The sequence below is a fragment of the Rhododendron vialii genome, chromosome 5a, assembly GCF_030253575.1.
Source record: "Rhododendron vialii isolate Sample 1 chromosome 5a, ASM3025357v1".
Classification (NCBI taxonomy): Eukaryota; Viridiplantae; Streptophyta; class Magnoliopsida; order Ericales; family Ericaceae; genus Rhododendron; species Rhododendron vialii.
In genome coordinates, this window is record NC_080561.1 from 26,099,308 (window position 1) to 26,112,476 (window position 13,169).

Here is a 13,169-nt window from a genome sequence, read left to right on the forward strand (position 1 = left end):
AACCAATAATATTGTTTCTTTCACCTTCTCATTTTTTAATAAATGGGGGTTTCTCCTGGCTAAAAGAAACACTTGGTTGTTTTGACAAATTAACCGTAATGGGGATCGATCAGTACTCAAGCCCTCTCTCGATCGATCAGTACTCTCTCTCTCTCTCTCCCTCAGTTCAACAAAACCCAGCCATGTGCCTAACTACAGTACTTGGGATCGATACAACAGGTAGTCCAACCTTTGGTGTAGCCGGGAATTTATCTCGGTAGAGGCACCATGAATTAACTTGGTCTCATAATTTTTTATCTTTCATAGTAAACAACCGCAATATAAAAGAAATGAACTTAGATCATAAAATTCGCTACAATATACGAATATATATGGGTCTTTATGAATAGCAAGTGCGTACAAGAAACTTTTTTGAGAACTTGACAAAGATATTAGATGATGTAAGTGTTATAAGAGAAAAAATGTGTATACCGATTGACTTTTTGGATACAAATTGTTATGAACTTTATAATTGGAGGATAAAACTGATATTATTGGAAATTGTAGTGGGGACCCGTGCTCCCACTGCTAACACACACTGTCCCCGCTACTGAGTCCAACAATCTCCCTCTCTTTCTCTCTCTCTTTTATTTAGGGGGAAAAAAGAAACTCTCTCTCTAGTGGTTGTGTGTTTAATAATGCGAGCATAACTCGTATTTCCAGTCAAGCTCGTATTTCCACAATTGCAGCATTTGCTTTTGAATTTTGGCTCTTTTTAAAGGCGAGAAGAACTGTTAGTATGTTATTAACGCCTCGCCTGTTTGGCCAACTAGGGAGGGAAGTGGTACCAATTGGAGTATGTGTGTCAAGCCCCCTACCAATAGGTGTTCGGGCAATAGAATAGTAGTAATTTCAGCACGCTATTGTTGAAAGCGTCGACGATCATAATAAAAATAGTACTCCAGTAATTACGTTCAAAGTCTTTGAACAAAAGTACAGAGTTTTTAATTAAATTAATAAAATCACAATTGCGATACCAAAGTAAAAACTTGCGAAAACTATAACAGGACCCATAAATATCGTTTCCCCTTCTTCTCATTTGTGTATAACTTGGGGTTTCCTCACTTGAAGAAGCATTTCGTGTTTTTTTTTTGACAAAGCACAATAGGAATCTCTCTCTCTCTCTCTCTCTCTCTCTCTCTCTCTCTCTCTCATTTGATCTTTCCCATATCCAAAACCCAACAGCAATTCAACAAAATCCAGCCAAGTGCCTAACTACACTTAGGATATACTAATACTACAGGTAGTTCAACTCTCTCCCTCTGATTAAAAAGAAAAACTCCCCTGTAGTGCAGTCATGCTCATAATTCCACAATTGCAGCATTTCCTTCTGATTTTTGGCAGTTTAAAGACCAAGTGTTATTATGTTAGTATTAATTAAGGCCAACTAGGGAAGTGGTACCAATCTGTGTATTTATGTCAAACCAATCTTAACCATTTTGTCAATATGAACGACTCGGATCACGCACGCACTACTCACTTATAGGGCAGAGGTAACCTGTTTCCGTCAACCAACTACCAATAGGAATTCGGAGTCTTGGGACTGTAGTTATTTCAGCATGCCGTACTGTCGGCTGCTCTCATTTTCTATTAGCCGGAACAAACTTAAATGAACAATTGAAAGAAGGAAGTTGGTTGAGGAACCGGGGCATATAATGACATATTGATTCAGTACTTATGCTTTGAAAGCGTTGCTGAGCTATTGACAACATCAAAATAATACTAGTACATAGAATATAATGTGGAGGCTAAAGGTGGCAGAAAGCGGAGGTCCTTATGAGGCTTACCTATACAGCACAAATAATTTTGATGGGCGTCAAGTTTGGGAGTTTGATCCGAGTTACGGTAGCCCTGAGGAGCGCGCACAAGTTGAAATGGCTCGCCAATTCTTCACTCTAAACCGCTCCAAAGTCAAGCCATGTGCCGATCTTCTTCTTCAATTTGAGGTTTGAATCATCTCTCTCTCCCAATTTCTTTGCTATCTTTCCGATGCTTGATGATCACCCGGATATTGTCACTATGTTTGATCAATTAATCTAACTAGAAAATTTTACACTTTGAGTGAAACTTTTGGAAACAAAAGAAAATTTTAAACTTTGATCAATTAGTCTTTTTAATTATTTGTTGGAAAATGCTAGACGTATCAATGTGTCACACCTCAACCATACTTCTCTCACATGCATGTGTGGGATTTCACAATATATGCTAAGGACTAGCTAGGGACCCAAATATATGTGAGAGGGGTGTGGTTGAGGTGTGACAAATTGATGTGCCCCTAGCATCTCTCTTATTTGCTTTGTGGAGAAAAAGATAAAAAAAAATTCAAAATACTATACTGAGCACACTTGATTTTTTTTTCATATACATTTTTTTTTCAACAAAAGAAATCTTGAATACAGAAATACAAATATTAAGAGGACTAAGGTATGACGGATGACGGCATCCAAGACCCGAGAAATAATTAATGAAGGCAAGGCGCCAACCGAAAACGAAAGATCCAAAGGAAAAACCACAACTCTGCATACAGAAAACTAAAAAAACCAAAAACTAGCTGAAACCCAAACCAAAAATCCCGGCTGAAATGAAAAACCAAACCCAAAAACCATACAATAAGCTTAGATTACGCTCGCGAGACCTCGGACAAAACCAAGCCAAAACTCACGCTTCGGAGACAAAGATGATTAAAATCACCGAAGAGAGTGTGAGTCACCATGCTCCATTTCAGCAATTTTCTACGTGCTTTCTTCCTTAAAACAGAGTTTCTGTTTTGTATGTTACATTATTCTTAATTTACATGTTACTAATTTATAATTAGTTTCCCCTTTATTCTTTTTTCTTTCCCTGACAAACAAACAACAAAAATGTTTGCTATATATATAGTATATGCTTTGGAGGAGTAGATATGCTGGGGAAGACAGTAATTGATCAATTTAAAGAGAGGAAAACGTTAATTCCAAAAACAAAGGAAAAGACGAAGTACTCCATATTTGATGATTTAAAACTCAGGGCTGACGTTAGCCTTTTGGGGCCCTAGGCAGACTCAATATATGGAGCCCTGTATAATTTTATAGGTTTTTTGCTAAAGACATAATTACAAAAATTTTGACAGTGTACAATTTTCTTTTCAATTCATTAAAAAAACTCGAAACCTATGATATGTCGATAATTTTATTTTAAAAATTTAAATTGTTGTGGTGGATAAAAGTAAACCATTTGGAGAATTACCTTTATGTGTTTTTAACTATCAAATTACTTGTTAAACTTGAAATCATGCTTATCTAGGAGTATCTCATATGCTATGCTATCAAATAAAAAATATAAAAAATATATAAATTCATGTACTTAATTTCTCTTGTAATCAAGCTTGTCTAGTTTCTCATATGATATGCTTTCAAATGAAAAAGTAATAATTTAAGCACTTAATTTCTCTTGTAATTTCTTTTCAAGTAACGGAATGGGTGTAGTCTATGTCACCCATTCCGTTAGTTCTTAGATGGAGGGTGATAGAAACGGGAAAATTGATGAGTTGTTAAATAGTATAGTTGTTTATGTGACATTTTGTGAAGATCAAGTATTTTTTTGTGATTTTGGTGAAAGGACATGGGTTATTTTTAAAAAAAAATCATTAAAAGTACTGTATTTGAAATAGCAACTCCCTTTGTTTTTATGTGAGATTTGAAGTTTTGGCACCCCTTAAACCGAAATTTTGGTTTCGCCACTCGGAATGCGAAAAGGCACGCGACTAGAAAGTATGAAGAGTTTGATTTTTTACTTGTTTCATCCGCCGAAGACTTTGATTGTGTTAGTCAACATGAGGTTCAGAGGTTGTCTATAGCTCTAATCCCAAACCCTCTCCTCGTGGGACTCGAACTCAGACCTCCACTTGAATACAAGAGAAAGTGTATTAGGTGTCGAAAAAGCGGCGATGAAATTTAATTTCGTCTCTAAATGAGTATATTTGGTGATGAAAAAATGAATTCGTCACTATTTTGACAACTTCTGCAACGAAATTATTTTGTCACCAATTATACCTATTTAGCGACAGAAAAAATATTTCTGTCACCGAAGGTACCTATTTGGCAACAAAATATATTTTTCCTGAAAGCGTAAAAAAGGAGACAAAATTATTTTTCGTTATCAATGATAACTATATTTCATCCCCAAATGGTCAACCATACATCGGGGTGCACACTTACCCTCAGTGTATCCTCGTCACTCGTTTGGCAAAGTTGTTGGGCACCCTCACGTGGTGCAACCAACCAAGGCACAAGTTACAATCGTGCTCGGGGCTAATTCCTTTTGTTCGGGAGTTACCCACTTCACATCTCTCTCTCGAATAAATTATTTATAATGCTGGTGTAAATATTTATTTTCTTCAAATTAATTACATTGCGTCACGTTGTAAAACAGTGGTTCCAATCAATAAAACATGGTGACGTGGCGCAATATAATTAATTTGGAAGAAACAAATGTTATACGGACGGTGTAAAGAATTTAATCTCCTCTCTTATTATGTGCATATATACAAGTCTGTGTATGTATTCATGGATAATTGATTGCTTTAATTCTTAGTAGTATAGGAGTTTTTTAGTTAAAGGTATGATTAATTAATTGTGTTGTTACCGTAATTATCTATCTATCTGTAAATGTGTTTTGTCTTTAAAATCATCCAAACCCACAATTCTAATTTTCTAGATTTTTGAATTTCATTTTTTATAAAGAGAGAGAGAGAGAGAAACAAACACGGGGAGTGAGAGAGGCGTGGGGAGGGGACGTGTTAAGGAGGAAAATTTATTCTCCGTCCATAGAGTACCATCATGTGGTGCCCCTTAAATTTATTATCCGCCACACATATACTATTTTTAGTACATAAAAGGGGAACACTGCTAGCGTGCATCCAACGTGACTGGAACAAAAATAATAGTGACCTTATTCGTTTGCTAGTTTTGGATATTTTAGTTTTGGTAGTAGGTGGAGAGAAAAATAAAGTAATGATTGAAGGGAGAGGTAATAAGTAAAGAGATATAGAGATAGAAATGAAAGTAATAATTGAAGAAATAGAGTAATAATTAAAGAGAGTAATAGAGTAATTATTAGAAAATAAAATTAAAATACAAAACAAATCTTTTTTATCAACTAGTGTTATGCTTGCGCATGACTGAAAAAATATTAATGTGAATTTTTTTGTTTGGTGCATCAAACGAACACAAACCTTGTATTACATATGACGTTGGTATTCGTGAGCGAAAAGGCTTTGATTAGATATCATGACAAGGGGTGAAACTGTAACCTTATGAATAGGGGAATACCCATGGAACTACTGCGGTAAATGAACCGAGCAGCTCGCGAGTTCGGCTTGTTTAGTAAACGAGCCGAACTCGAGTTTTCGAAACGAGCCGAGTTTCTTTCGGCCTGTTCGATAAAAGCCCGGCTCGTTAAAGAAGGCTCAACTCGATTAAAAAAACTTGTTTAATAAATGAAATTCGACTCGTTAAAATTCGAGCTCGAGTTTTTGACTCATTTATTAGTAAACGAGCCGAGCTCGCCGAAGCGGTTTGGCTCCACTCGTTTACACCCCTGCCACCTGACATGGAGGAGGATATGTTATCTCCTTCAAAATTGATTCAGATTGCATATGAATTTTTAGATTTCTTATTCTCTAGTGAACGATTTAAAAAATCTGGGTTCATCATGAGGATTGGAGGTGTCTGCAATCAAGGTGGCGATGTTAAAGAAATGTGGGGCTCTCTCTCTAACCTGTCTCCCCCTTGCAGGCGACTTTTGGGTTTCCCATGGCGCCGCCCTTCTCTCTCTCCTCTCTTCCCTCTTCCGTTTATTTCCCTCTGTTTTCCCCCCCTTCCTTGATCGGCCTCGTCGGCAACTAGGATGTGTGCCGAACTGTGTGTTGCGCTGTCGGAATCCCAACCGTTTTTCCACTGTTGGATGGAAACGCAGCGATTGGGGGTTGCGGCGGCATTACGGTGGTGGGTTTTCCATAGCTGGTGGTTTCCTCGGCTCCGGTTTGGATCTCGTTTGCTTCCGTTGTCGGTTCCTTGAGCCCATCTGTTTTCCTGGAAATGTTTTTCTTGCAGGTACAGTTGATGGCTTCTGTGGGTTCGAATTGGAGTTCGGTGGCTGTTGGCCGTGGCGGTGGGATTTAACGGTGGAGGGCGTTTGGGGCGGCTAGCTCTGGATGATGGCGGCGTCGCTCTTTTTCTCCGCCGCCCTTGGTGCTTCTGCTCATCGTGTTTGGTTTCCTGGCGGAAGGGAGTGGTGTGGTTGGCGTGTTGATGCGGCTGCCATCGGTTGGCGGTGGAAGTGGTTCGGCGGCAGTTGTCGGAATATGGATAGGTTTTTTTTATTTTACATGGGTTTGGGCTTGGCCCATATAGGTGTTCGGGCTTCGGCCCTTAGATGTTGTCTTTGGTTGGTTCTTACCAATTGATGTATTGGGTCTCGGACTGGCAGAGGATTATCGTTAGGAATAAGATGCCGTTCTCCTTGCCTATTAAGTCTTTGTATCTCTTTCAAAGATTAATGAAATTTTCGTTTTGTTGCTAGCTGGGGAATGGAGAAGCACGGTTGGTGGAGGGGTTGATTGTGGGTGAGCAAAGAAACTTGATTGCCAAAATTTCACTTGAGGGCCGACCAAACTTGAGAGATGAAATTATATTTATTTAGGCAGTTGTTAGAGTTTTGGAAATAAAAATTGAATTATTGAATCATAAAATAATTTTTTCATGAAACTGTAGGCAATTCCATTTTTAATTCGTAATTTGACCAACTCAGTCGATCAACTCATCATATGGTTTTGCTTCCCACAAATAGAGTATAAGTGTGGCTTGTTCACATATTTGGCTAATTCTTCTTCTAAATTGCAGTTATTGAAGGGGAATAATTTCCAACAAACTATTCCAGCCGTTAAAGTCGGTGAAGATGAAGATGTAACCTATGAGGCTGCCACTACCTCCTTAAAGAGGGCATTACGCTTCTCCTGTGCCATGCAGGCCAAAGATGGCCACTGGCCTGCTGAGATTGCTGGTCCCTTATACTTTCTACCTCCCTTGGTAATTGTTTCTGATCCTTATTTTCTTGTCACCTATGAAACCATGCTTTACTTTCAAGTATATATGACACTTCAGAAAAATAAGTGCAGCCCATTGCACGAAAATTCGGTAAATCTTGGAGTGGGAGGAAATACTCGTAAGGGTGCTCTTCGTCGTCTACAAATTATTCTTGTGAGTTTTGCTAAAATAATGTGCTAAATGCAGGTCATGTGTCTGTACATTACTGGGCATCTGGATGAAACATTTTCACCAGAACATAAGAAGGAGATTCTTCGATATATATACAACCATCAAGTAAGCCTGAAATTTTTTCTCAGTGTTTCTTCATTCAAAGAAACAAAAAACATATTTTTGGAAGTAAAGCTAGCTTTAGCATACTGTAGTAGCCAATGCGAAAGTGAAAGTGCTACTTACCAGAAATATTTACTAAGGGTGCTGCTTGGTTTGACAATTACAGTGGTGGTAGTTAAAACTTAAAAGGCTCAGCTTTTCAACCAACTTTAATTTTGTCTATCAGACGAGGATTTGATTGTTATTGTGATTGTGATAGAATGAAGATGGAGGTTGGGGATTTCACATAGAGGGCCACAGCATCATGTTCTGTACCGTACTTAGCTACATTTGCATGCGTCTTATGGGTGAGGGTCCATTTGGCGGCCAGAACAATGCTGTAGAAAGAGGTCGAACGTGGATCCATGATCATGGAGGTGTAGTTGCAATACCCTCTTGGGGAAAGACATGGCTTTCGGTATATATGATGATTAGATTTTTGTATTCTAATATAGTTTCATTTGGAGTAGTATAGCACTTTTGTTTGAAGTTAAGGTTATGAATCACAATTAACCACATCGATTTGCACACTGAGTTATGATTATAGCATTTTTTTTTAACACTATTTTTGTTCATACTTGTTTATTTTCATTTATCTACTGATTGATCTGCTTATCCTTGTGTAGATATTTGGTCTGTTTGATTGGTTGGGCTGCAACCCCATGCCACCAGAGTTTTGGGTCCTTCCTTCTTATTTTCCTATACATCCAGGTAGATTCTAATGGTTAGCGCAAATGTTTGATAAAATTGAAATACGTAACTAATGAAATGGTAAAATGGTGAATTCCATAATTTTTTTTTACAGTGATTGAGCTTATTTGATAATGACTTAAGCATTCCTAATTGGAATTTGTTCTTTTGTAAGAATGAAATACTGAATTGAGCTAGAAAAGCACTAGATAAAGACGACTTTATTCGTGCCTATGTAGTCGCCAGGGAAGGTGTTGAATTATTCTTGTTTTCCTTAATTTCACGCAGCACAAGTCGACAATATTTTTGGGAACATGACAGAGATATCATACATGCAGCTAGATGGGGGAAAGTTTTGAACCTCCAACCTCTTATGTGACAGTATAGATTTCATGGCATTTAGCCTCCTGGCCATTGACAATAGATCTAGAATTGGGTATTGGAGAAAAGAAAGCAGTGTATAAATGTCGACCCAAACTCTTGTCCAAAACTAGTGTGTCGATATGAGAGACATCTAGGAAATGAATTCAGAAAATGAAAGATCCATGATAAGCTATGATTCATACCAATTTGACTTAAGAGCCACTTTCATTTTTACGTTTCAATAGACTGGCAAATCTCAGTACTCTTGTATTAATCAATAGGCAATTATGCGCTCTCAAAAATTCTTCTCAAGGGACTCATCGAACAAAATTTCATTAAAAATTGGATTAGAAAAGGATTGTGCTTGCACGATAAGCCTGAGATTTCATTTTAAATCAAAATTTCGCTTCCCTTGTTCCACTACGGTAAGTACATGGTGAAGATGATTGTATGGGCACCTCGGCAATTGCTTGCCAAAAGGACATTGTTTAGAGCTGTTCAACATTTGGACAAATATGCTCCCCAATTGATAATTGCCTATGATGCACGGACACGGGAATTCAAAAAAAATGGGGACACGGACACGGCGGGAGACACGCCACATGTATGTTTATTTATTTATTTATATTTATTTTCAATTTTTTTCCAAGTTTAAATAGCAAAAACGAAAAGTCCATAGTTCCAATACCATTTCAAACAAAACAAGACATCCATAAGTTCAATACAACCCTATTAAAAAATTACAGTTTGACCCCCTAAAAATTTTTAAAAATTACAATTTGACCCCTAAATTTAAAAAATTACAGTTTGACCCCCTATTTTTTAAAAATTACACTTTGACCCCTGCCGTGTCCCTCTAAAAAATTTAAATTAAATTATGGGACACGCCGCGTGTCCCATACGTGTCCCCCCGTGACCCTTTGTTTGACGCTGCAATACGTCGACCTCTAAAGGTGTCAGTGCTTCATAGATAATCGCCAATTTTTTAGGATGGATTTGTTGGGGCAGAAATCCTAGCCGTACCGACCAATTTCAAACCGAAACCGTACCGATGGCCGCTCCGGGCTGTCTCCGGCCACCGGACGGCCGATCCGAGCCGTTCAAAAATTCTAAAAAAAAAAACCGAGTGGCCCCACGCGGGAATAAATGGCATCCGATGTGTGTAGGATGGTTAGATCGAGTACCCTATTTTTCGTGTATACTCGTGTATATATATATACGCGAAAAATAGGGTACTCGATCTAACCACCCTACACACATCGGATGCCGTTTATTCTCGCGTGGGGCCCCTCGGTTTTTTTTTTTAGAATTTTTGAACGGCTCGGATCGGCCGTCCGGTGGCCGGAGACAGCCCGGAGCGGCCGTCGGTACGGTTTCGGTTTGAAATTGGTCGGTACGGCTAGCACTTCTCTTGTTGGGGAATGTCTTAACATGGAAGCTTGGAAAACATAGTTTGGTTTTCACATAGTTTGGTTTTCAACTACACTAAGGATGTGTGGTTGCATATAACTGTTAAAAAAGAGTGCTCAAAAAGAGAAAGAAAGAGTTTGATGCGCTTAAACATGTGATTTTTACAAGATTTTAATAACAGAAGGACAATTACTTCAATACACTTTTTTATGCAGCAAAAATGTGGTGCTACTGTCGGTTGGTTTACATGCCGATGTCATACCTATATGGTAAGCGGTTTGTTGGACCCATCACAGATCTTGTTGTGCAACTAAGAAAAGAGCTTCATTCTCAACCTTATGATGAAATTGATTGGAAGAAATACCGGCATGTTTGTGCAAAGGTACATACGTAACTTGTTCTCATAAGCATGCTTTTTGCTTAAGTTGCACAGAAGGGATTCTTGGTTCGTTGTTTTGTTCAACTTGATTCAAGGTTAAGGTCCTATGCAACCAAATATAGGAAACAAAGTCAAGTGATCATACAGAATGTATTTTGTACTCGATGGATGCAGGAAGATGTGTATTACCCACACCCTATGATTCAAGATTTTTTATGGGATACTCTTTACATGTTTGAGCCATTACTGACACGATGGCCCTTCAACAAGTTGGTGAGAGAGAAAGCAATCCAAGCGACAATGGAACACATTCATTACGAAGATGAAAATAGTCGATACATCACCATCGGATGTGTTGAGAAGGTTCTTTGCATGCTTTCTTGTTGGGTAGAAGATCCTCATGGTGATTCTTTTAAGAAACATCTTGCTAGGATCCCAGATTACATGTGGATTGCCGAAGATGGAATGAAGATGCAGGTACCTACTCTTATATCATTATTCCTTCCTACAAACCAATCGATCTGTATGAGTTTTCTTAGCGTTTTATTATTTGAACAAGAAACAGTAAGACAATGAAAAATTTCAGAATAGGGAGCAACAAACATATGAATTGCATTTCATTAAAATCTTAATTATTACAGAGTTTCGGTAGTCAGCAATGGGACACAGGTTTTGCAGTTCAGGCAGTTTTGGCTTGTAATCTACTAGAGGAGTCAGGGGATACTCTCAGAAAAGGGCATGATTTTATAAAAAACTCACAGGTATATGTACTTGATCATTATTCTACATAAAATATATAGGATTTTTTTAATGTTCACAATTTGATTTAGTATTGATCTTTTGTATCCCTTGGATTTCAAAGGTCAAGGACAACCCATCTGGTGACTTCAAAAAAATGTTCAGGCATATTTCTAAAGGATCTTGGACTTTCTCTGATCAAGACCATGGTTGGCAAGTATCGGACTGCACTGCAGAAGGGCTTAAGGTTTTTTTTTTTTTTTTTTCTTTCTTTCCTTTTCTCATCCTTTATGATGCATAATTTGATACCTATAAAGACAGATGACTGTAATGATTTCTTCTTCCTTACCAGTGTTGTCTCATGCTGTCACAACTACCACCAGAAATCGTGGGTCCGAAACATGAAGCAGAAAAATTGTATGATGCCGTGAATGTCATCTTGTCTTTACAAGTAGGGTGCTTTTCAAATTTGCACAAAACACCAAGTAGCATATTCCAATCTTGTTATATGCAGATATAGTACAACATAATACAAAGAATGAAAAACCATTTATGTTTCTTAAAATTTTCAGAGTAAAAATGGAGGTTTACCGGCGTGGGAGCCTGTAAAAGGAGCGGATTGGCTAGAGGTAAGATGTCTAGATCTGTTTTCAGTGACTTTGAGCATAAATGAGGGGAAGATTTTTTTTCTTTAGCTGATTTTCTTTTTGGAATCCTGTTGGACTCTTTTTCCAGCTTCTTAATCCAACAGAGTTTTTTGCGGACATTGTAGTAGAACGTGAGTACGTAGAATGCACTGCGGCAGCAATCCAGGCTTTCGTGCTATTCAGGAAATTATATCCTGGACACCGCCAAAAGGAGATTGATGCTTTCATCTTAAATGCAGTTCATTTTCTTGAAGATACGCAACTGGCAGATGGCTCATGGTATTGTATCGTTTGACTTTCGAAAGAATTATTTTATTATCCTACAGTTATATTTGTGTGTGTGATTGTGTGTCCATCTTATGGAATATATGTGAATGCGTAGGTATGGTGTTTGGGGTGTTTGTTTCACTTATGGAACTTGGTTTGCACTGGGAGGTTTAGCAGCAGCAGGGAAGACTTACTCCAATTGTGCAGCTGTGCGTAAAGGTGTCCAATTTTTGTTATCTTCACAACGCCATAACGGAGGCTGGGGAGAGAGCTACCTCTCTAGTCCCTTCAAGGTTTTTAATTTTCAGCGAAATTCGCTCATTTGATTTAGTGTTTATTCTATTCTCAGTGACTCAAAAGTATCTAACGTCTTTTGTTTTTCAATTCTTTATCAAAATAGAAATATGTACCGCTGGAAAACGACCAATCCAATGTGGTGCATACTTCATGGGCCATGATAGGTCTAATTTATTCTGGTCAGGTAAAAACTTCAACTATCACTTGTTCTTGCGTTTCACGCTTTTTTGGATATGCTAAAGAAACAAAAGATCTATGTAGAAAATTTGTGTGTAAAATTCTGTACATTGTAACTAGGCTGAGAGAGACCCAAGACCTCTCCACCGTGCTGCCAAGTTGCTAATCAATTCACAAATGGAAACTGGAGAATTCCCTCAACAGGTACTTGATTCACTTCATATATCCAATGGGGAAGGCTTGATTGAAATTAGAAGTGTAGGGGAAAATAACAAGTTAGAAGCTTCAAGCCTTTCTTCCATTTTTGGTTTTTACTGAGTTTCTCCTCTAACTTGATCATTACATTTAATTCCACAGGAAATTACGGGAGTATTCAATAAGAACTGTATGCTACACTATGCAGCCTACAGGAAGATATATCCGTTGTGGGCGCTTGCAGAGTACCGAAATAAAGTCAAATTACCTGCTTAATTGATCAAAGATCAGGTTCAAGTGTCTCAGCTCATTGCTCGTACTCTCCATAAACAGAATGCATGTACCATTTTGGAAGGTTTAGGTTGTTCTTCGGTGATATACTATGTAAATAATGTAATGGAGCACCAGCTAATAATCAGGAAGTTAAATGTGCTCATAAAGCTGATTCTGAGGTCACGGAATGATATGTTTTTCTTCCATGGCCATGGCTTACAAATATACGTGGACAAAATTGTATTATTCAGTACATACCTACTTTTGTGTTTAATTTTCCATAATTTATTTCCAAAA

General features: G+C 38.0%; 1 protein-coding gene across 3 annotated transcripts; it reads left to right on the forward strand.

Moving 5' to 3' along the window:
* Positions 1–1,733: 1,733 nt before the first annotated feature.
* LOC131325952 (beta-amyrin synthase 1-like) lies at positions 1,734–13,169 on the forward strand. 3 transcript variants are annotated; one of them, XM_058358469.1, is made up of 16 exons: positions 1,737–1,985; positions 6,921–7,106; positions 7,311–7,400; positions 7,657–7,854; positions 8,063–8,147; positions 10,115–10,281; positions 10,453–10,755; positions 10,920–11,039; positions 11,141–11,263; positions 11,369–11,467; positions 11,589–11,645; positions 11,752–11,942; positions 12,046–12,223; positions 12,331–12,411; positions 12,525–12,608; positions 12,762–13,169. In XM_058358469.1, the coding sequence occupies exons 1-16, from the start codon at positions 1,779–1,781 to the stop codon at positions 12,873–12,875; spliced, it is 2,283 nt and encodes a 760-aa protein (XP_058214452.1). In that variant the 5' UTR covers positions 1,737–1,778; the 3' UTR covers positions 12,876–13,169. The 3 variants fall into 3 exon arrangements, with proteins under 3 accessions (XP_058214453.1, XP_058214452.1, XP_058214454.1); XM_058358471.1 differs by lacking the exon at positions 1,737–1,985 and adding an exon at positions 6,517–6,643; XM_058358470.1 differs by lacking the exon at positions 11,369–11,467 and having other exon boundaries at positions 1,734–1,985.

Excerpts from the sequence above, each read along its gene's own strand:
- LOC131325952 (XM_058358469.1), top strand. The coding sequence starts at position 1,779 with ATGTGGAGGCTAAAGGTGGCAGAAAGCGGAGGTCCTTATGAGGCTTAC. Across the intron at positions 11,040-11,140 it reads ATTTTATAAAAAACTCACAG|GTCAAGGACAACCCATCTGG; the intron begins GTATATGTACTT and ends TGGATTTCAAAG. Across the intron at positions 12,609-12,761 it reads CTGGAGAATTCCCTCAACAG|GAAATTACGGGAGTATTCAA; the intron begins GTACTTGATTCA and ends TTAATTCCACAG.